This window comes from Sinocyclocheilus rhinocerous, unplaced genomic scaffold (assembly GCF_001515625.1).
Source record: "Sinocyclocheilus rhinocerous isolate Xijiao unplaced genomic scaffold, SAMN03320098_v1.1 scaffold1812, whole genome shotgun sequence".
In the NCBI taxonomy this organism is placed as follows: domain Eukaryota; kingdom Metazoa; phylum Chordata; class Actinopteri; order Cypriniformes; family Cyprinidae; genus Sinocyclocheilus; species Sinocyclocheilus rhinocerous.
The window spans coordinates 317,734-340,233 of NW_015670626.1; the positions used below are offsets into that span (position 1 = coordinate 317,734).

The 22,500-nt window shown below is 41.4% G+C and overlaps 1 protein-coding gene across 1 annotated transcript in view; it reads left to right on the forward strand.

Moving 5' to 3' along the window:
* hecw1a (HECT, C2 and WW domain containing E3 ubiquitin protein ligase 1a) overlaps positions 1-22,500 on the forward strand; it is a 69,423-nt gene that overhangs the window by 27,340 nt on the left and 19,583 nt on the right. The window contains exons 6-10 of the mRNA XM_016546261.1: positions 1,799-1,874; positions 8,273-8,442; positions 17,519-17,661; positions 17,995-18,095; positions 18,777-20,132. Of these exons, the coding sequence (XP_016401747.1) occupies positions 1,799-1,874; positions 8,273-8,442; positions 17,519-17,661; positions 17,995-18,095; positions 18,777-20,132 (1,846 nt within the window). The remainder of the gene's footprint in view (positions 1-1,798; positions 1,875-8,272; positions 8,443-17,518; positions 17,662-17,994; positions 18,096-18,776; positions 20,133-22,500) is intronic.

The window sequence follows — 22,500 nt, forward strand, 5'->3', positions numbered from 1 at the left end:
TATTTTTTTTTTTTTATATAAATGTTTTTTTTTTCATTTATATGTTTTGTTTTGTTTTTTTACAAAAAATATTTGCATATGGCTTTATGGTATGTTGTGGCATGTTTAGACTAATGACATAAATCCATAGTGACCATAAAGTCAGTTTTACTCCTTTGTATCTTTTGGAAATGAAACATTCATTTGATTTCTTAATCTATATCTAGAGACCTGAATGTCATAGAGACTTGTGATTTGGCTCTTCTGACACGCTAGCAACCACCTAGCAACAGTTTTACAGCAACTTAAATCTCCTTAGCAACCACATAGATACCCTGGCAACAAATTTTCTTAATAAAATAAAAATCGAATAATTACTAAAAACAAACAGCATCACCGTGAAACTCTAACAAACAGATTGATCGGCAGGCTGAAGTAGGATTCGTGGTTCAAACCACCACCTTTTGTGTAATAACTGGTCTGGATCCCGACGGTAGTGTGTGGTCCGTGCCAGAGTCCCACTGAAGCACAGTTGAGTCTCCCGCAGATCTGTTTAATCTGAGTAATCTGGGTAAAGCTGCGTTCAGGCCAGCAGCAGCGCTCAGGAGGACAGGATCTGCATCTCATTTGGGTGTGAACCGCTTTTCTGTCTGCCTGCTGTTTGTCTCTGTACACTCTGAAGGATGTTTGGACTCATTTATAGGTAGTTTTCTGGAACTTCACATTACAAAGATTGGAAAGTAGGAGGTTATAGTAGACTGACTGAAATTAAGTGTTGAGAGGTCATTTCTGCACTAAATGTGTTGTTTTGTGTTTTAAATCCCTTTGACTGTCATTCTGTGCACGTCGTCCTGTTGAAAAGAAGTGAAAGTCTTTGGCATAAAGTCGTCAGTTTTAGTTTTTATTTATGTCCAGTTACTAATTTTAGTGCATCAAATTAAACATATTTCAGTTAGTTGCTAAGACAACATTTCTAATTTTTAATGTATTATTTTTTATTTTATTTTATTATTTTATTTCAATGAACAAAAATGATTTTGATAGTTTTAGTCGTGATAATAACCCTGGACCCCAAGATCATTTTACTATCTCAAATAATGTAAAGTATAATAGTTCACTATTTTAGATATTTTTATTGATTTCCAGTTAGTAATTTTAGTGCTTCAACTTATTTCAGTTAATTGCCAAGGCAACACTTCTAATTTATTTTATTTTATTTTATTTTATTGTATGCATCATCACACATGTATTGCCATCTGCAGGTGGGATTTCTTACTGCACACAGGCACAGGTATATTTCTGTATTTCTGAAGAAAGATGATTATAAAAACGAAGATGGATGGTTATAAAAATTAGTTTTTTTATTTTTTTTGTTTTTGGTATTTTATTCCTTTTGAACTTGTACAGTATATTGCAGTATTTTTTTCTTCAGTTGACAAAAGTGTTTTTAAGTCACTTATTTTGGTCTGTAGTTCACAGTAATAACCCTGGAGCCAGTGTTCCCTATCAGCCATAGAGCTTGAGTTTTTCCTCTTCTGAGAAGTGCCGTCCCATGAGCCTCTCCCTCTCCTCCTTCCCTTCCACTTCCTGGATGCTGAATCAATGCAGTCCTAATGAATGCGTGCTATTGATTGGTGCCATGAGCCGGGCGTCTGTAATGGGCTTTAAGCACAGTATATCAAGCCAGACACTGCTGAAAAAAACAGAAGAGGAACGAAAAAAGGGGGGCGTGGCCTGTGTAGAGTTACTTCCTGTTGTCAGCAGCTCTTCCTGTCCTTCAGTCACGTGATCAGCTGACTGCTGTCATTCTCTCTGATAGGCGCTGAAGCCTGTCATCAGTCAGGAGCTTCCTCAGACTCTGGGCAGCAGGAGGCTCATCAGCTTCTCTCTGTCAGGTAAGTCAGTGCTGGCTATGTGTGTGTGTATGAATGTATTTATCTATCTAAAAAAAAAGAACATCTTGAATGAAAATTGTGCCAAATACATAAAAAATGCAATGAGATCATTTGTAAGTAATGCTAGTGATGAAGTATAGGTATATGCAGTAGTTTGCCAACTGTTGAAAATCTCCTCCACATTTATTGTAAATGTACACAGGAATTGATTTGCTATTGGTTTTTAAGCAGTTTAATTAAATAAATAAACACTGCCATTCAAGTTTTTGGGGTCAGTAATACCTTGAAAGTAAGAAATTAATGCTTTTATTCATCAAGGATGCATTAAATTGATCAGAAGTGTCAGTAAAGACATTTATAATGTTACAAAATATTTATATTTCAAATAAATGCTGTTCTTTTGAACTTTCTATTCTTCTGTGAATCCTGAAAAATAAAATGTATCACAGTTTCCACAAAAATATTGGGCAGAACAACTGTTTTCAACATTGATAATAATCAGAAATGTTTCTTGAGCAGCAAATCAGCATATTAGAATGATTTCTGAAGATCATGTGACACTGAAGACTGGAGTAATGATGCTGAAAATACAGCTGCGCATCACAGAAATAAATTACATCGAGAGTGACCGACTGAAAGGGAACGTCTCGGTTACGGTAGGTAACCCTCGTTCCCTGAAGGAGGGAACGGAGACGTCACGTCGGTGACCAACAAATTAGGAATCTCGCTAGAGAGACCAATCTACTTCGAGTGTAAACTAAACGAGCCAATGCACATTGGCATGCGATGATTGCATCCAGCTGCCGCTGATCGCAGCGCGAGTATAAATAGGCAGCAGATGCACCGCATACTCAGGTTTTTGCTTCGGAGCCGAGGCGGTGACCCGGCCGCTCAGCGGTGGTACAGCAGCTGTGGCGACGGGACTGATGAATTGGGAATCGCTACCAAAGCGCCATGGATGGACGCCAACAGCTGGCAGTGAGAGGTTTCAGGAGAGGCAAACAGGTCTACCTGAGCAACTCCAAAATGTCTCCAAATCAGCTGGACCGTCCGGGGATGGAGTCTCCACTCTCCGGGGAGCACAGCTCATGACAGCTCGTCGGCTGCACGGTTGTGCAGGCCCGGAATGTGAATGGCACGAAGCGATCTCAGATGCTTCTGACTCCAAAGGAGGTGGTGGCGTGCGAGTTGAGACATACCATGGGAGCGCAGACCACCTTGTCGGTTGATGTACGCAACGGTCACAGTGTTGTCCGTACGGACCAGTACGTGCCTGCCTTGAAAGCGTACTCTGAAATGGTTCAAGGCAAGGCGCACTGCTAACAACTCCAGGCAATTGATATGCCAGTGCAGTTGGGGGCCCGTCCACACCCCCGAGACTGCTTGCCTGTTGTACGTGGCACCCCAGCCGGTGGTGGAGGCATCCATGTGTACCACAGCATGCCTCGAGACCTGTTCTAGGGGCACTCCTGCCTGAAGAAACGTGAGGTCTGACCACGGGGTGAAGGTTTGGCGGCAGGCCAGTGTGACTTGGACCCGGTGAGTGAGACATACTCCACGCCCACCTCGGGACTCGGCCATGGAGCCAGTGATGAAGCGGTCTCACATGAAGCGGCCCCAGTGGCGTGACTGCCGCAGCAGCTGAAATATGCCCCAGGAGCCTCTGAAATCGTTTCAGTGGGACCGCCGTCCTGACTTTGAATGAATTCAAGCAGCACAACACCAACTGAGCACGTTCCTCTGTGAGGCGTGCTGTCTGTTATTTTCCACATACTGTACATTATTGTTTCTCCTCTATGCCCCACCTTTCTGAAACGCGTCGATTTTTACAAAGCTCATCGGTCTGAAAAAGCGAGGTGTGCTCTGATTGGCCAAAAATGCCGGATGTCTGTTTGCTATAGCAACAAACGCTACTTTTATGCATCTGATTATCAGATAAACCTCGCGCTCTTATTTCAAGGTTGTTGTTAATGCTGTGGTTATTTTAACAGTTTCCTTCGTACAGTCGGTTCAACAACATTGTTAAAACACATTTATCATTCAATGGAACTGTGCATATGCTTTAGACACTTACATTTTTGCTCTATCCATGCAATAAATGCGCAGCCTTCACCTGCTCTGGTAATGTAGTTGGTATGACCGAGAGTCAATAAAAACTTCAGAAAAGTAAAACTACTTCACTTTAGCATTACTGGCCACAAGTACTAAGGAGAGATCACACATCAGCTCCTCAAAAAATGTGTCAGTGAGACGAACTGAGCGCGAGCCCAATCCTGTGACAGTCACAGGCAGTAAATACTGCAGCGAGTGAAGGAGAGATGCGAGGGCACGAACACTGTTCAAGGTCTCCATTAATTCGTGCTTGTAGTAATTTAATGTGTATATATTTTGATATATAGAAATCGCGATTCATTCGATTCTTAGCATTTTAAATCGATTACTGTCCGAAATCGGCGATTCACGATTCAAAAATCCATGTTTCAAGATCGATGCATTGCATCGTCAGGGTTTGTAATCGATGCATCGAGAAAATTAGTGAATCATTACACCCCTACTGGCGACAGAGGAGGATGAGTGTGATCCAGCTCTGGACCGTCCACAACTCTCTGTGCCCTCTTGAGACCCAGAGATAGAGGAATTTGCTCTTTTATTGAGTGTTTGAGTACTACCGACCGAGAGGTCAGTGGCGGGATAAAACAAAACAAAAGATTCTCGGCCCAGCCCTCCTCCGGGGGAGGGAGTGTTGCGTTCACCATCTCCCGAAGAGCAACTCCCTCCATCTCGGGTCGCCCGTCTCAGGGCCTCTTGCTCTTCCACTTGCCAGCAGGTTTGGCGGGGGCCGAGACGGGCGGGGCGGATGCCCTGCGACCGGCTCCACGGCGCTGCTTAGCTGGAGGCTGCTGCGGCGCGGGGGCGGCTGCAGGGGGACGCACTCTGCGACGAGCAGGCTGAGGTGCTGCGGCCGGCGGAGAGGTGGAGGCAGCAGCTGTCGAATCGCCTCAGTCTGCTTCTGCTCGCTACCGACCGCTCCACCGGGGGGATCTCCATATACCCTTTGGCTGCTCCACCATCGAGGGTGGTGAGGGAGGAGGAACAACCAGGCCGGTTTCTGGCAGTAAAAGGTGCCATCCACGACCTGGTGAGCTCCTCATGCACCTCCGGGATGAATGGCACCGGAGTGGGGCACTGAGAACCAGCGCGGGCCACCCCGAGAAACCAGTCATCCAACCTCGAGGGCTCGGGACGCGGTGGAGGTTTCCACTCAAGCCCTACCCTCTCGGCGGCCCGGGAAAGCATAGCCGTCATCTCTGGATCCGATTCAGGCTTTGCTACCGTCCCGGAGGGCGGCAGCGCAGCCGAATCTTCCTCTCCAAAGAGGATCTTCCTCTACATCCAATCGTCGGGAGGAGCCCCAAAGGATATGGCTGGTATGCTCCTTGTAGAGGGCCCAGAGGGAGCTCGACTGGCTGCGAAGTGCTAGAGGAGTGGCGGTCCCTGGGAGGTTGGTTCCTCGGAGGGGTTGCCACCACTGTGATCCTCAAACTGCCCGAGCTACTGCCAGATGTAGTCCTCCCATGACTTCTGCCAGGAAGAGAACTAGATCGTGGCAGAGGCCCCGGAACTCCACCCCTTTTTAGGTAAAGGAGCCTGGTCCGCAACTCCGAGATGGTCATCTTCCGGCAATGAGAGCATGACTCATCCACGAACTCCACCTCAGCGTGCTTAATGCCCAGGCACGTGAGGCAGCGATCGTGACCATCACCCGGCGCCAGGTAACGACCGCATCCAGAAACGCACAGGTGAAATGCCATCTTTAAAAAGACGTTCACCCGTGAATGCTCTTTTAATTGTGCTGAAGCACACGGGGGAGATGGCTGCCGCAACTCTACAGGGGGTAGTGCAGCCTGTAGTTTGCACCCACTCAACGAAGGTCGACCAACCCTCTGTAGTGCCGTACCACCCGCACAGAGAAGCTCCTTTGAGCGCGCTGACTCATTCGTTCAAACGAAGGCTTGGCAGGAGCAGAACGATAACACCACTCGGCTCCGAAGCGAAAAGCTGAGTATGCGGTGCATCTGCTGCCTATTTATACTCGCACTGCGATCAGCGGCAGCAAGGGAACATTTTTTGTTTTAGAGAAGCATCTCAACATTTTCATCTCTAGCCTCAGAAATGTCTCTCTCTCTCACTGAAGTCTCTGAGCTTCATAAAACCTTTATAACCCTTTTCTGTTGTTTCTATGTTGCAATGAGCGACAATTTCCCATGAATCCTCTAGCGTTTCACACTCACTGTGGAGTTATTTCAATGAGCCATTTCAATGAAACCTGCAGAAATAACAAGGTTTTTTTGGTTCTTTTTTCAACGATTCTTGAGAAATTTGAGAACCGCTTTGAAATATGCAGCAGGGCTTCTGTATTATGTTAACTTCTGAATTAAACTGTTTAAACCCAAACATAATTTAAAATATTCATTATCAAAGGATCAATCTTGTCTCTTCATATCCTCTCTTTTTCTCTGTCTTCTCAATTATATTTGAAGTTGCGATGGCCAAACTATTGTCAGTACTCTTCAGGACTCCCTCAGCACTGTATGTTTTATTCATAGCACCATCTTCTGCCGTGAGCGTAAGGTCTGTCTGAACATGCTGCTACAAACACATGCACTTGAAGAAGGTCCAGCTGCCAGTGAATCTCCTCAGTGAGCAGAAAACCCCCTCGGGAGATGAAGAACACGGTTCCTTTTAGCCCAAAGTTATGGCTTGTGGACAGTTGACCTGCAAAAACCTGAAACCGAGGGAACATCCTCTTGTTCTATTAGCTTGTCAGGGCTGTTTGAGAAGAAACCTGATAGAAATCCACTGGGTAACACCAATGACAGCCATTTTAACTTAACATAAACTTAAGATCATGAAGCAGCAGTTCACTCAAAAATGATTGTGCAATAATTTAACATCTTTTCAGTGAATATGGGAGGTCCTCTGGCTCTAAATGGCATCACACACACAGATGCTCCAACTATACTGTTAAAAATGCATTAAGCTCATAGTCAGTAGATTATGACAGTGCAATAATACGTCCCACCCGAGCCCATCTCTGTCTGCCATCTGGATACTGGAGGAGATAATGAGCTCCTGTGGGATTCTGACACTTCCTGCTTTTCTCTTCATATTCCCAGACTCAGACTTTACGGCTTTAGCCTTTAAGCCTCTCGCTTCCCCTGTTTCTCTATAAATTATGTTTTAATATTACAAGGGCACCAGGAAACACAAATATTAGAACATATGTGACCCTGGACCACAAAACCAGTCTTAAGTCGCTGGGGGATATTTGTAGCAATAGTCAAAAATACATTGCATGGGTCAAAATTATAGATTTTTCTTTTATTCCAAAAATCATTAGGATATTAAGTAAAGATCATGTTCCATGAAGATATTTTGTAAATTTCCTACCGTAAATATATCAAAACTTAATTTTTGATTAGTAATATGCATTGCTAAGAACTTCATTTGGACAACTTTAAAGGCGATTTTCTCAATATTTAGATTTTTTTGCACCCTCAGATTCCAGATTTTCAAATAGTTGTATCTCAGCCAAATATTGTCCTATCCTAACAAACCATACATCAATGGAAAGCTCGAAAAATTGACCCTTATGACTGGTTTTGTGGTCCAGGGTCACATATGCAGTTGAATATTAATGGGAATGGAGTAACTTTCTGGATATGTACTGGGTAGAAGCCTGAATTATTATTAAATAATTATTATTATTACTACTAGTAGTAGTAGTAGTAGTAAAGACATTTTTAATTTAATTCATAATTGTTGCATTTAAATAAATAAATAAATATTATTAAACAGCATTTATATTTATAATGTAATAATATAGTGTAGCAGCTATTTCAATATATATATATAAAATGGACACTTAGAAACTCCAAAAGGAGCCCATATAAGCACATATAAAATAAAAAAATCTGAATTTTATAGTATGAGTACAGTGCAACACCAAAGAGTTTTTTACATTTTCGAGAAGCCAAGTTGCGATACCGAACAGGACCACATGGAGATGCCAAAAAAATCTAATGTATATCCAGTCGAGAAACCGTAGTTTGCCATACAGCGGTGGGATGTGTTGACAATCCGTTCAGTCTGTACTTCACACAGCGCGTGACGTGTGAGGGCTCGCGCTCTTCAGAGACAATCACAGAATATGACCGAAATTTAAAAGCGAAACACACTGGAATGAATAATTCACTGAAAACGCAACAAATTAGAATTTGCAAATAATAATAATAAGATAATTGATCATTTTAATAATATTACTATGGTAATAATTACACTACATATTTTAGTTGTCATTTCACCATAAAGTTTTCCTTTGCTCTGCTTTTTTTCAGACATTCAGGCAGTCAGTCTGAAGAAGGGAATGTTCTTCAATCCTGACCCGTATCTGAAAATCGCCATCCAGCCTGGAAAGCACAGCATCTTCCCTGCGCTGCCTCATCACGGTCAGGAGAAACGGTCAGGCATCATCTGCAACACGGTCAACCCCGTCTGGAAGAGAGAGGTGAGCTTTTCCTCAACCTCCTTCACTCATGTTTGATATGACGGATCATTTAAAGGCATTCTGACATCTAAAAAAATCACCTTTGAGTTTGAGTCTGGAGCTGTCTTTGTGACATTTCATGTCTTTCTTTCTGAAGACCACGTCATGGCGGGTCTGGGTTTGATTGTGCTCAAATGCAGCTTTGAGCGGATCATGAAAGCAGAGTGCCTCAGGTGCTGCAGCTTTGACTCGCTGATGCTGCTTCTGCCAGCTGCTCTGAAAACAAAAGCATATGGAAAAGAAGCTCTCTGATATCTTTCTGACTTGAAGTTTTGATTCAGACCCGAACTGCGAGGTATTTTATCCCAGCTTCTGTCTACAACACATTTGGGAGAAACACAACTGCACAAACAGAGCTGGCATCACCTCTAAAATCAATGCAGTGAAGCTTTTAATATCTGATATTATGACAAATATTTACAAGATTCATAGATATTAAAGAGTGTTAAAGGATTTAATCATGGCACTCAGACAAGCATTTTTAGATTTTTGAACATTTTTTATTAGATCTTTTAATGATCGTTCATACTCACTCCCAGGATTTTAAGTCCAAGGATGTTGTATTAACCATTATAACTAAAGATATAACCATAATCAATCATTTTGACGTATAATGGAATTGCAATCAGAAACATTTAAATCTAAAAATTAAATACATAAACCACACAATAAATACAGAGTTCTGGCATGAAACTCTAGATGGCGCAGTCCTTACTTGTTGTTAACGGGACAGTTCACCCAAAAATGGAAATTCTGTCATCATTTATTCACCCTCATGTCATTTCAAACCTGTATGAGTTTCCTTCTTCTGTTGAGCACAAAAGAAGATCATTTGAAAAATGTTGGGAATCAAACAGTTGCTGGTAGCCATTGACTTCTATAGTAGGGAAAAAATTATATGGAAGTCAATGGCTACCAGCAACTGTTGGTCACCAACATTCCTTAAAATATCTTCTCTTTTTCTTCTTTTCAACAGAAGAAACTCATACAGGTTTGAAACGACATGAAGGCAAGTAAATGATGACAGAATTTCAATTTTTGGGTGACATGTCCCTTTAACGGACTGAAGCAGTGGTGAAAGGCATCGCTCTCTCAGTGAGAAAGCCACTAATAATCATCGTGTCTGTTCTTGCAGTGTCTTATAGACAGCTTCAGCGTGCGCGCACAGACACACACACACACACACACACACACGTGTTGTGACAGGCTGTTAATCCCTACAGCACAATCTCCTGAGCGTCTTCACTGCAGCTCGTTCACTCTTGTCCTAATAAACCTGAACACAAGCCTTGTTAGCTTCACCTCCCTCAGAGACTCCCAACAACAGTCTGACAACAGCTACTCATCTCTCTTTAGGTTTAATTAATAATATCCAGTAATATGCAGACTAAAAAGGAACTGCCAAATGAATAATGAAACCTTGGACAAAATAGATATAAAAACTTCATACATGCACGAATGACTCAAACGTTTACCAGTTTGCATTTTGTTAAAGCATCACCTATCCAATGATTATTTGATTTTGTATGCATTTGCTTAGTTTCTTCACTTTAGTTCTTAGTTTTGTGTTTGTTCTCTGAGAATGCAAAATAAATGTGGGGAAAAAGTAGATTAGACTTTTTTTCTGAAACACAAAAATGTATTTATTGTTCATTTTTGCATTTGCATTCTTTGAAACAATTATTTTTACTTTAATTAATTAATTAATTTATTGGTTCATAAAGGAACCTTTTCAAAAATGAAAACTACTTACATACTTAACGATGACATGTGATAATATTCTGTTCCAGACTGTATTGTGAGTGAATGAACAGGCTTGTGCTGCCAAACTTCCCCTGATTTCAGCTGTACTGGGTTTCCTTATCCTCTGCTATCGGTTTCAGATAGCTGGTGTCTCAGCCTGTAGCGTGTGTGAAATACTCAGCTCGCTGTAAGTCAGGCAGTCGGCAGTAAGTCAGCGGGTGAATTATGGGCTCATTTCTCTTCACACGCTTGGCTGAACTGGCTGAAATCCAGTAGAGAGCAAACGTGAGCCACAGAAGGTTTTCATCGGTGGCCCTTTGGGGGTTAATGGCACCATATAATGTCTGCTAGGTGACCTGCTGAGTTTCCCATAGTGCCTTGCTGCCTGTTTACTGCAGGAGTCTCAGAGTGTCCACAGAATATTCCATTGGTTCATACATTGTTTTGAATTGAATGCAGTTAGTTTGCTTTGTTTTGCTTTTTAACTAGTGTTTTAATCTCAGTGACTGCATATGTTTTATTCATTTTGTTTCTTCATTTCCTTGGAAAATGGCTTGTGAATAACCTATGTTCTCTGAATAGGGAACGAGACGCTACATAGCTATGACGCCATGGGAATGCCTCTTGGGGGTGGCGATTATCTGAAGCCCGTATGGAATCACGCCAATTCATTGGCTGATGGCGCACCATCCGCTCCTCAGATCTCCTGCCGAAGAAGCCCTGTTGGCAGCGCGAGGAGCTCGGCAGCGAATGCAGTGTCTCATTCCCTATTCAGAGAACATGGGTTACGCGAGTAACCCGAGACGTTCTCTTTCATAGTTTCACTCAACGTTGCATAGCTATGATGCAATGGGAACGATATACCACACCCGCCAAGCTAAGCGCTGCCATATCTGGCCTGATGCAAAAAAGACCAGGCTAACCTCAAATGGCTGGTTCAAGCAGAAAGAATCTGGAAACCAGGAGCCACATCTAAATCCAAGCTATAAAACCTGATAAAAGTGTGAGGAGATGACCATCCACCCTGCCCTCCAGGGGAACTCCTCTGAAAAGAGCTTGAGAGGAAACAACACTCCTTGTAGAATGAGCTCAAATACCTTGCGGTGAAGAGAGACCGCGCACTTCATACTCAAGCGAGATAGAGTCCCTTACTCAATTAGAAATCCTATGTTTTGATGCAGTGAGCCCTCTGTGGCCAGCACCAAAACACACCAACAATTGGGAGGACTTGTGGCATTGGCTAGAGTGGTCCATCTAGAGCTTCAAAGCTCGAACAGGGCAGAGCCAATGAAGCCTCTCGTCCTCAACAGAAGCAAAAGGAGGAGGACAGAAGGAGTGAAGCATGACCACCTGGGAGCGAAATGACATGGGCAAGGCCTTGGGGACATAACTGGGTCTGTGCTATAGGAATAACTTAACAAGGCCTGGAGCAAACTCCATGCATGACTTGCTAACAGAGAGAGCCTGCAAATCCCCAATGTGTTTGTTAGAAGCCAACGCCGACAGGAGCATCACCATAAAGTTCAGAATCCATTCAGGAGCTGACTCCAAAGGCTCAAACAGCGACTCCAATAAGGCCACCAGGATGATAGACAAGTCCCAGCAAGAAACACTGACAGGGCACACCGGCCTCAAATGCCTAACCCCACACATAAACAAAGAGACCAAATTATGTCTACCTAGGGGGACTTTTGTCCGCATATCTGCGAGCAGCGACAGCTGCAATATAAACTCTCAAGGTGGTAGCAGCCGCTCCAGTCGCAAACTTCTCCTGCAGAAACTCCAGCACTGAACCAATCGGGCAGCTGACTGGGTCCACTGAATGAGCCGAACACCACGACTCAAAAACCTTCCACTTGGAAGAATAAAGCCTTCTAGTAGAAGGAGCTATCCAGTCATCATCCAGTCCCCCGACCTGAGTTTCTGCCTCGATAGGAAGTCCGCTGCAAGGTTCAGAGCCCCGGGGACTTGAAGCGCTCTCAAGGAAAGAAACCTGTCCTGAGACCAAAGAAGGAGGTGGTGCACATGTTTATGTGAGACACTACCAGCCATGTTGTCTATTCTGACTGCTGAAGAAAGAGAGGGTCCCGCCATGTTGAGAGGGCGCGAAAGCAACTGTGCAACACTCTTAGTAGGCGGAGGGCCGGCCACGAGGGACAAACTCCTTTGGACTTCATCCACCACAGAAATGGCCTCATATGAAGCAGCCCCAGGGTTGCAAGAAAAAAGCCACTCCTCAAGAAAGGCCACATGCAGTCACGACTGAGCTTTGCCAAAACACACCTTGAAGATTCTGAGGCAGATGAGACTAAAATTGAATTATTTGGCCTCAACACCAAACAGTATGTCTGGAGGAAATCCAACACAGCTCAGCATTAAGATAACAGCATTCCTCCAGTAAAGCATGGAGCTGGTGATGTCCTGTTCTGGGGTGTTTCTCTGCAGCAGTGACTGGAGCACTCGTCAGGATAGAAGAAAACATGTACAGGACAAAATCCGGTCAAATTCTTGAGGAAAATCTGCTACCCTCTGCCAGAAAGCTGTCAATGGGAAGAAGGTTTACCTTCCAACATAACAATGAGCCAAAGCACACAGCAGAACTGACACACAGTGGTTGAAGGAGAAAAAGCTGAATGTTCTTGTTTGGCCTCGTCAGAGCCCAGACTGAGACCCCACTGAACATCTGTGGAAGGACCTGAAGACTGCAGACCACAAACACTTACCATCAGATTGAACTCAACTCGAGCAGTTCTGCAGAGAAGAACGGACAAATATTGCAAAGACTAGATGTGCAAAGTTAGTAGAGACAAATCCCAACAGACTAAAAGCTATAATTAAAGCAAAAGGTGCTTCAACTAAATACTGACACAAGGGGCTGATCCTTTTTCCAACTCAGAGATTCTGTGTTTTTTTTTTTTGACATGTTGGTGTTTTATCTTTCACTTGGATGTTATAAGTTGCACTGAGTAAATACAGCTGGATAAAACAAAAACTGTGTCCGTCTTCATTTCAGGATGCAAAGCAACAAAATGTGATTATTTTAAAGGAGGGTGATTCTTTTCAATACCCACTGTAGATATATGACTCTAACTAGAGATGTAGATAGATAGATTTGAAAGTTTGAAACCATTAGTGAAGTGCTTCTATTATGCATTTTATTAATTTAAAACTATTTTTTTCATTTTGTCATAATTTAAGTGCATATTTATATTAAGTGCTGATTTTAATTATTTCTTTTTTTTGTTTTTTGCTTTAATGACAACAGCACTCATGGATTTGTGTAAAACATATTTTCAGCGGAAGCAAGAAAGTGTGATCACTCTCACATATTTGCTTAATTAATGACCCAGAAATAATGTAAAAATATATTTTTTTAAATCTTAATTTTTTTTTAATGCAGTTTCAGCCTTTTGGAATCTCCTCTGTCTTGATACATTAATAAATATTATATTTTTGTTCATAGTTTATTTATATGTACCAATTTAAACAACAGTATTTATGTAATATACTTTTTTATGGAAACATTGTAAAATGTAAAATGCCTCATGATACATCAAAAAAAACATTTTTTTTAACAAATAGGAAATTGTAACGTTTCCTGCTCTTGGTTGAAAAAATTATTTTCTTTTTAAATGCTGGGGTGCCAGACAGAGTTTCTGTCATTTAATCAAACCAAACTTAGTCAAGTCAGTCTAAGTCAAGAAACATACAAAGGCCTGTGTAACTAAATAGCCACATACCCTGAAATTTGTGAGTTAGGAAATCCTTAAATTTTACAAATGGGAAAAAAAACCTTCAACATAAAAAATAACATTGAACACAAATCACCTTTTGCAGTTTTCAGATCAGTATATTCAAGGTTCAAAAGTTCATCAAATCAGACAAAACATAATAAATGCACAGAAAAGGAGAGCAAGCAGTTCATTAGAAATTGTCCATAGCATAAGCAATGTAGTCCAGCCAAGGAAAATAGATCAATTCAAGCCCAAAACATTCCGTTCAGTTTCTGATATAATCATCAGCACAAATGAACTCCCAATAGTCAAAGTGGCACACACACACAAAAAAAGTAATACTAATATTATCAGTCAACCGTCAACAGTATCCACAGCCGCTGTATTTTACTCACAACCTCGTTTTCCAGAAAGTCCGATTCAATTCCGTGACTCTGTGACTCCTTAAGCGTTGAGATTGATAGTTTTCAGACTCCCGATCCGTCAGTCCATGTCAAAATACACACTTGCTCAACGGCATCCTTGCAGCGTTTAAACAACAATCTACTTGGCATCCAGCAAAGTGTGATGAAGTGATTAGTAATCCAGCAAATGTGAAGTTGTTGGATCGCTATAATCGCCGACGGACTTAACTTTCAACGCGGTAAAACAACAGAAACGCCGCGTGAATCTTCAGAGCTTCTCGAGATACTGCTTGCCGCTTGGCCACCGCCATCCTACCAAAACGGACGTCATCAACTAATAAAGGTACATCCGAGGGCGGAACTCGTACCGTAACCACCCAGATGACTGGAACTACAGAAATATTTACTAATGCTACATGCATTTAGTGTTCTGATTGGGTTAACATGAATGATGAGAATGAATGATGATTAATACTTACTGTTAACATATTACTGATGATGAAAGATATTTCTAATATTGAATGAGTAATGGATTCAAAAGAATTGAATAGATGCTAATTTATTTATTTTTGTGATGACATCGTCACAAAATGAATTTCACTTCGCAAATCTATTGTCTTTTTTGCTGTTCAGGTTTAAATGTGAGACTTTGTGACAGCCTCGGTTACTGCTGTTTTACTTGTAAGCTGCGACACAATGAGGAAACTGAGATCAGGAAACTGACTGACCAACTGAACATATTTATGATGCTGCTTAATTTCATATTGCCAACAAAAAATCATTGCAAACATCATGAATATGCAATACATCACCCAACCCATCTCGTCCAGATGTGATTAATAACTGCAGCTCTTGGCAGCCATTCGGCTCTTGATGAGTGGAAATATGTTTGCCCAGATGATATTATTTGGCTAGCGCTGACCCAGATCTTTTCCTGATGTTGATATAGAGAAGTCTTTCCACTGAGAGTGAATGTGAAATCTGGTGTAGGACAGAGCTCATGGTTTTTGTGGATATTGTGGGTGTTTCTTCTTATGTCCAAAGCCATTTTCTGTCATCTCCACTAATGGTCCTTTTTTCCTGCTGACAATGCCTTTCTGGATAACAACTATGTTGAAACCTACCAACACTGTCTCATTCACTAATAATCACACAGAAGGTTTGAGTTTTGCCTGTGTACATTACTATGTATATCCCGCAACAAGGCTGAGAGCTGATCTTGATTCCTTGCAGCTCGTTTGACAGCAGCAGACAGTGAGATGCACATCTGAACAAGCTCTTATTCTCTCTGATTTACTGATGTGTGTTTTATTGTGTCTCTTCTATTAACTCCTGCCCTGATCCTCTTTCATTCAGAAAGCAAATCTCTCTGAATCTAAACTGTGGCCAGACTCTTGTCACGTGAAATCTGTGAATCTTGGAAAAATAATGCTGTGCATCAAATACATACTGTAGTACTGAAAGTATCAAATTAATCATTAAACATTAAATGTGTCTCTGAAGAGTGTAAGTATCCTACCCCTGAAGCATGCAGCTGTTTGCAACTATTTTCTCTTAATTGTAGGAATTATTGCTGCTACATTACTGCTGCACCAACCTTTGGCACATAAACATGCAACCCCTGAACATTTAAATGAAATGCATTTGGACAGCAGTTCTCTGCTTGTGCTTGTTATCTTCCACTCAGTTGTGGTCTGTCTCTAACGTAAAGTGTTTCTGAGCCGTGTCTATCCAGAGCCCGTTTGAGGACACACTGCATTTGGTTATGGGAGCAGGGTGGGGGTTTGAGTTTGGGCTTGTGTGCCACTAATTGAAAAGCTGTCCTAAAAAGTCCTGTGTGCCTCCTTGAAAAAGAATCGTGATACTTGGTTAACTGCCACAGGGAACAAAACAAGCCAGTCTTGTGCTTTCAAAGACTCCGTCATCGCTGCAGTTTTCTGATGGACTACAGCCAGGATGCAGCATCCCATAATATATATATACCCCCATATATTATATGGGGAAGTCGTGGCCTAATGGTTAGAGAGTCGGACTCGTAACCCAAAGGTTGCGGGTTCGAGTCTCGTACCGGCAGGGATTGTAGGTGGGGGGAGGGAATGTCTCTCCCACCTTCAATACCACGACTGAGGTGCCCTTGAGCAAGGCACCGAACCCCCAACTGCTCCCCGGGCACCGCAGCAAAAAATGGCTGCCCACTGCTCTGGGTGTGTGTTCACGGTGTGTGTGTGTGTGTTCACTGCTGTGTGTGTGCACTTTGGATGGGATAAATGCAGAGCACTAATTCCGAGTATGGGTCACCATACCTGGCCACGTCACGTCACTTTTTTCTGATTAGCCTAGGGCTATAATAAAGCCAATAACAATAACTGAATCTGTTATTTTTATTATTATTTTTTTTTTACTATGAATTTAATTTATGTATTTACGAGTATTTAAAAAAAGTGAAAAAAAATTGTTAATGAATTTCATCAGAATATTTTTGTAATAATTATATATATTTTTAATATTCTGATAAGCCACGTGGTACAATAAAGCCAATAACAATAGCTAAATCTATTTTAATTGTATTTTTTATCATTTATATATTTATATATATGAATTTAATGTATTTTTACAAGTATTAAAAAAAAAAAAATCACATTTATTTTAACTCTGATAAGCCAAGGGGTATAATAAAGGCAATTTAAATTTGTATTAACATTTTAAATAGAACTTTTGTATTTTCATTTAAAAAAAAAAAAGTTTAATCAATAATTTCTTATTTTCTGATTAGCCAATGGGCACAATAAAGCTAAAAATAATCATCTATTTTAATTTATTATTATTATTATTATTATTTTATTTATTTTTACTATTAATTTATTTTTTAAGTATTTAAAATTTTTTTAATGAATTTCAACAAAAAAAAAATATTTTTTTATAAATCTAATAAAGGATTAGCCATTTGGGAAGGTCAGGAATGAAGCAATATATTAGTAACATATTTCCAGTCCATGTGTTATGAACCATCAAATTCCCTTGAGATAACAAACTTAATGAAATAAAATGGAAATCATGCAGTACAAAGAGAAAAACAAACAAACTGAATACCAGCAGTTAACACCAATCTGTTGATGTAGAAACTGAGCACTCTTCTTTTTTTTTTTTTATTCACAGCGATTTAACTTTGTGTCCCTGCCGACGGACGTTTTGGAGATAGAGGTTAAAGATAAATTTGCCAAGAGCAGACCCATCATCAAACGCTTCCTGGGAAAGTTAGTTGTGCCTGTACAGAGGCTGCTGGAGAAACATGCTATCGGGTAGGTCTCTGCTAATTCTACTGCTAATCATTCACATTTTATCTGACAGTGAACCTGCTGAGGACTGTGATTACACTCTAATTCTTGACTTATTTTTCAAATTATTGGTCCATTTGTGCATAATTTTTTCTTCCAGGGTTTCAGTTTTCATAGGCCTAAATATTAATTTATTTTTAATGTTTACAAGAAGGTACCGTACATGCATTTAAAAGACTGAAAACGCACGGATAGGCTCCTGCAGTGAGGTTTTTGGTGTGCCATTCGATTTATTTTATGGTAAATTGCCTGTGGGATTTAAAATGTCAAGTATCCTTGTTTCTCGTGTGTAAACAGGGACCGTGTGGTGAGTTACACTTTAGGCCGACGGCTTCCAACAGATCATGTCAGCGGCCAGCTGCAGTTTCGTTTTGAGATAACTTCATCAATTCATCCAGGTCTGCAGCATGTTTACTAATGCATCTGTTTATCTATCAAACAAAGGTACAAATACTGAGATAATTATTTTTTGTCAGATTTTAATTTTGGGAAGAGCAATTCCTTTAAAATTCCTTTCCAACACAATCTCATAGCAATTTTTAGGTATTTTATGTTTTGCCGAATTGGTTGCTAATTCGCATTAATTTTTATGCATTCTCTGAAACACTTTAGATTAGGGAACACGTATTCACTAAGAGTTTTCCCTAAATAAACTCCTAACTTGCTGCTTATTGATAGTAAATAAGGTAGTTGTTTGTAGTAGTTATGTTTAGGTATGGGGTGGGGCAGAAATGGTCATGCAAAATAAGGCATTAATATGTGCTTTAAAAGTACTAATAAACAGCCAACATGCTAGTAATATGCATGCTAATAGTTAATAGTGAATAGTGTTCCCTAATCTAAAGTATTACCGGATTCTCATTTGCAGGGGTGGACCTTCATGCTTGCTTCTTTTTCTAAATATTGTATGTTTTCGTACAATTCACATTGTACAAATTCATACACCTTGTAAGAAATAGTAACATTCTCCTGAGAGATTAGGTTGGAATTTCTAGACTGATTTTTGTTAAAGGTACGTTGTGTTATTTCATAGCTGGTCTGTATAACCATATTAACAGATTGCTTATTCTTTCTGGTAGATGATGAGGAGGTGTCCCTCAATGCAATGCCAGTCTTTGATACGACACCTGACCAGCAGCCTGAGCAGGAGCTCAACGAGGACCTACCACCTGCTTCTGATCTGCCTCTGGAGGACGCATTGAGTTTGGGTCCTGACATGCTGGAGCTGCCTGCAGAAAGTCCTCCAGAGGTAGAGACCCAGGATGCCATGCTGCTTACCTCTCTAGCTGAGCCCAGTAAGGATACCCAACCAGAAGCAGAAGGATCAGCTGATGAGCTTGTAACAGCTCGAGGAGAGACACTACTGAGTGATGCCACTCAAGGAGAAACTGCGGAGCAAGACCCTGGAAAAACAGAGTCCGAGGAGATGCAGGAGGAAACGGTGGTGGAGACTCTTTTAGAGGTCCTGGAGAACCATGAAGCTGAAGACACGGGTAGACCAACTGGAATGGGACCTACTGGAGAGCATGCAGAGGTTGAGGGAGGCACAAGCTCAGAGCAGGTTGACATGAGGGTGGAAAGAGATGGGAATGATGAAGAACCCTGCTCGCCAAGGATGCGAACTGCCTTGAAGCGCAAGAGCCGTCCCTGTTCACTTCCCGTGTCTGAGTTAGAGACAGTCATCACCTCGGCCTGTGAGGAACCAGAGACGCCACGTTCTCACTACATCCGCATTCATCATCTGCTGCACAGCTTGCCATCAGCTCAGTGCCACAATGACAGCCAAGATGAAGACGAGGTACTTGACCCAGAATCTTCTGAGGAAATCACTGTGAAACCCCAAGAGGACAAAGAGGAAGAAGACGAGGTGTCTGAAGCACAGTCTCCATCCATCGTGCCCGAGTGTCCTAGACCTTGTTGCAGGCGTACCCTACCACGTAGCCTCTCCATCGAGCGCCTGTCCGAACTCAACCAACTTTTGGAGTGCGAAAGACCCTCACCTTCCACCCTCCGACTGGAAAGCGAACACGTGGAAGTGGGTGGTGGAGGCGTAAACAGAAGGGAACCTCGAGAGAGTGAGTGCGAACTGTGTGACAATTCCTGCTACAGCACTTCCTGTTACAGCACGTCCTGTTACAGCACTTCCTGTTACAGTAACTCAGGTTACGAGGGGCGTAATCACCTTTGCAGCCATACGCACCTCTCTTCGGTTGACAGCACCCGCCTGTCGGAGAGCACAGTTTTCTCCTCGCAGGAGGAAGAGGAGGAGGAGAACAGCGCTTTTGAGTCGGTCTCGGACTCCATGCAGAGTCCAGATATAAGGGAGCCAGGAGACGGGTTGGTTCATTGGAGGGAGTCGTTGTCAGAAGAAAGTCCCCAGAGAGAAGGGGAGGTGGAGATGTCACCAGTACCTGGGTCTAGTTTTAGGTCATCAGGTGAGGAGCCTTGTCCAAATTACTTGATGCGGAAAGGTCTTGCTATACTCTTGATTGTTTGCTAAAACGTGTTGCTTGGAGCAGTTACTAAAGTGTACAGGGATTGTTGATATTTCATTGCAAAAGAAGATCAGTATTTGATTAATTTTATCTTATCTTAGCTTTCCAGTATTCCAAGCATGGCCAATGTTGGTCCCGGAGAGCCACAGTCCTGCAGAGTTCAGCTCCAACCCTAATCAAACACCCCTGAACAAGCTAATCAAGGTCTAAGGGTTAATAGAAAGCTACAGGCAGGTGAGTTTTTATCAAGGTTGGAGCAAAACTCTGTAGGACTGTGGCTCTCCAGGACTGACATTGGCCAGCCCTGCGCTAATCCAACGGTTTGCAAACTCTGCACTTTCTTGCAGAGTTTAGCTTCAACTTGCCTCAATACACCTGCTTGGAAGTTTCTAATATGCCTATTAAGACCCTGATTAGCTTGTTCAGGTGTGTTTAATTGGGGTTGAAGCTAAACTCCGTAGGCCAATGGCCCTCCAGGAGCAGGATTGGACACCCATGCGTTAATCCCAATGAGCAGTTGAGTTCATAAATTCAGCTACTTTCATGTTAGCATCCAGCTAAATGAGCCGAGTTATGTTCAGAATGGACTGCTAACATAATGCTTTTACTGCAGACATCATTCAGCTATGTTGCTGGAGACCCACTGTCCTGCCTAATTTAGATCCAACCCTAATCAGTCACATCTGAACAAGCTAATCAAGGTGTTCAGGGTAACTTTAAAATCACGGGCGGGTGTGTTGAAGCAGGTTGGAATTAATACCGCATCCCATTTAGCTTGGAAGATGGATGTCAGAGCTGGGAATTACGTCACCTGAGTTGACCGTGTTGTAGTACACTAGTTGAAAACTCATCCATTGTTAGCAATAACAGTCAATAAAAACACATACAAAGTGATATTTTCCACAGTTAATACCACAGATAAGTATCGTGTGCACAGAAGTGCTAATCAACAATATATTACTACTGATTTACTTATGTTGATACGCTGAGCTGCCATTTTGGATTCTGAAGTCGAGGTTGTTGCATTTCCGAGTCTGAACTGCAACTTTAGGGGATTTCCAGTTAAGAGAATTTCTGACTTCTAAGTACAAATGGAATGCACCAAAAACTTAGCAGGATAATGGGTTTCCAGGAGCAGGGATGAAGACCTATGGCTTACTGTGTACTACACAATATAATGTAAAGAGTAGTATGCTAGATGGTTGTCACAATTCCTCATTACATGGCGTGGTTAATTGAACAAGTAGCTTCCAACTATGTCATGTTAGCATCCCACTAATCCCAATGAGCAGTTGGGTTCAGAAGTTCAGTTATATTATCATGTTAGCATCCAGCTAAATGAGCACTTAAGTTGTGTTTAGAGTGGAATGCTGACATACTGCATACTGCACAATTTACACTGTATGCTGCCTACTATTTTTGTGAAACAGTATAATTTATAAAAAGATAAACATTTAAATGCTCCTCATTACATGGAATGCTTAATACACCTATTATTCTTTATTATAATTGTAATTATAGTTAGCAAAAGTGAAATGGCTATTTTGTATGTTATTGTGTTAAATGTCTTATCCATTGACAGAGAAAGTAGTGTTGAAAATGCCTCAGATGTGGCATATTACTAGTAGTATGGTACTGAACAATTATTGAAACACTCTTATAACACTGAACACACTTTTTCATCCAGCTTTATATGTTTAAGTTGTTGTAATGGGTTGTTTTTATACTTCATTAAAGCACAGGTAGAATTTGTCACAGCAAAATAGCATCACCATTAAAAGAAAGCCACACCACTTATAATTGCTGCAGTGCTGCTTGCTAGTTTGCCCAATGATGAGTTTGGCAGTCAATTACTGATGAACCTCAGGTACACTGCTGAATATGATCTCTTACTGTTGAGATCCAATAATGACTCTCTAATTAGTCTTTCACCTTCACTGACCACATTTAAAGGACAGTCACCAGAAAGGCTACCTGGTCCATGATATCTCAGTGAATGTGTTTTCGAGATATTACATATATAGGGTGAGTTCAGGTCAATTGTGTAACTTTTTGACAATTTTGGCCCTGAATTCTGCCTATATGTGACCCTGGAGCACAAAAGCAGTGTTAAGTCGCTGTAAGACATTGCTGTGGTTCTCAACTTGTGACCTAGATTTTAAACACAATAGAGTTCCAAAATTGCATATCAAACTAATAAAAAAGAAAGAAAGAAAACATCAATTAAATAAACTAATAAAAAATATATATTTTATATTATACTGTATATTGTAATTTAATTTATATTATTTAAATTGTTTTTTTAATA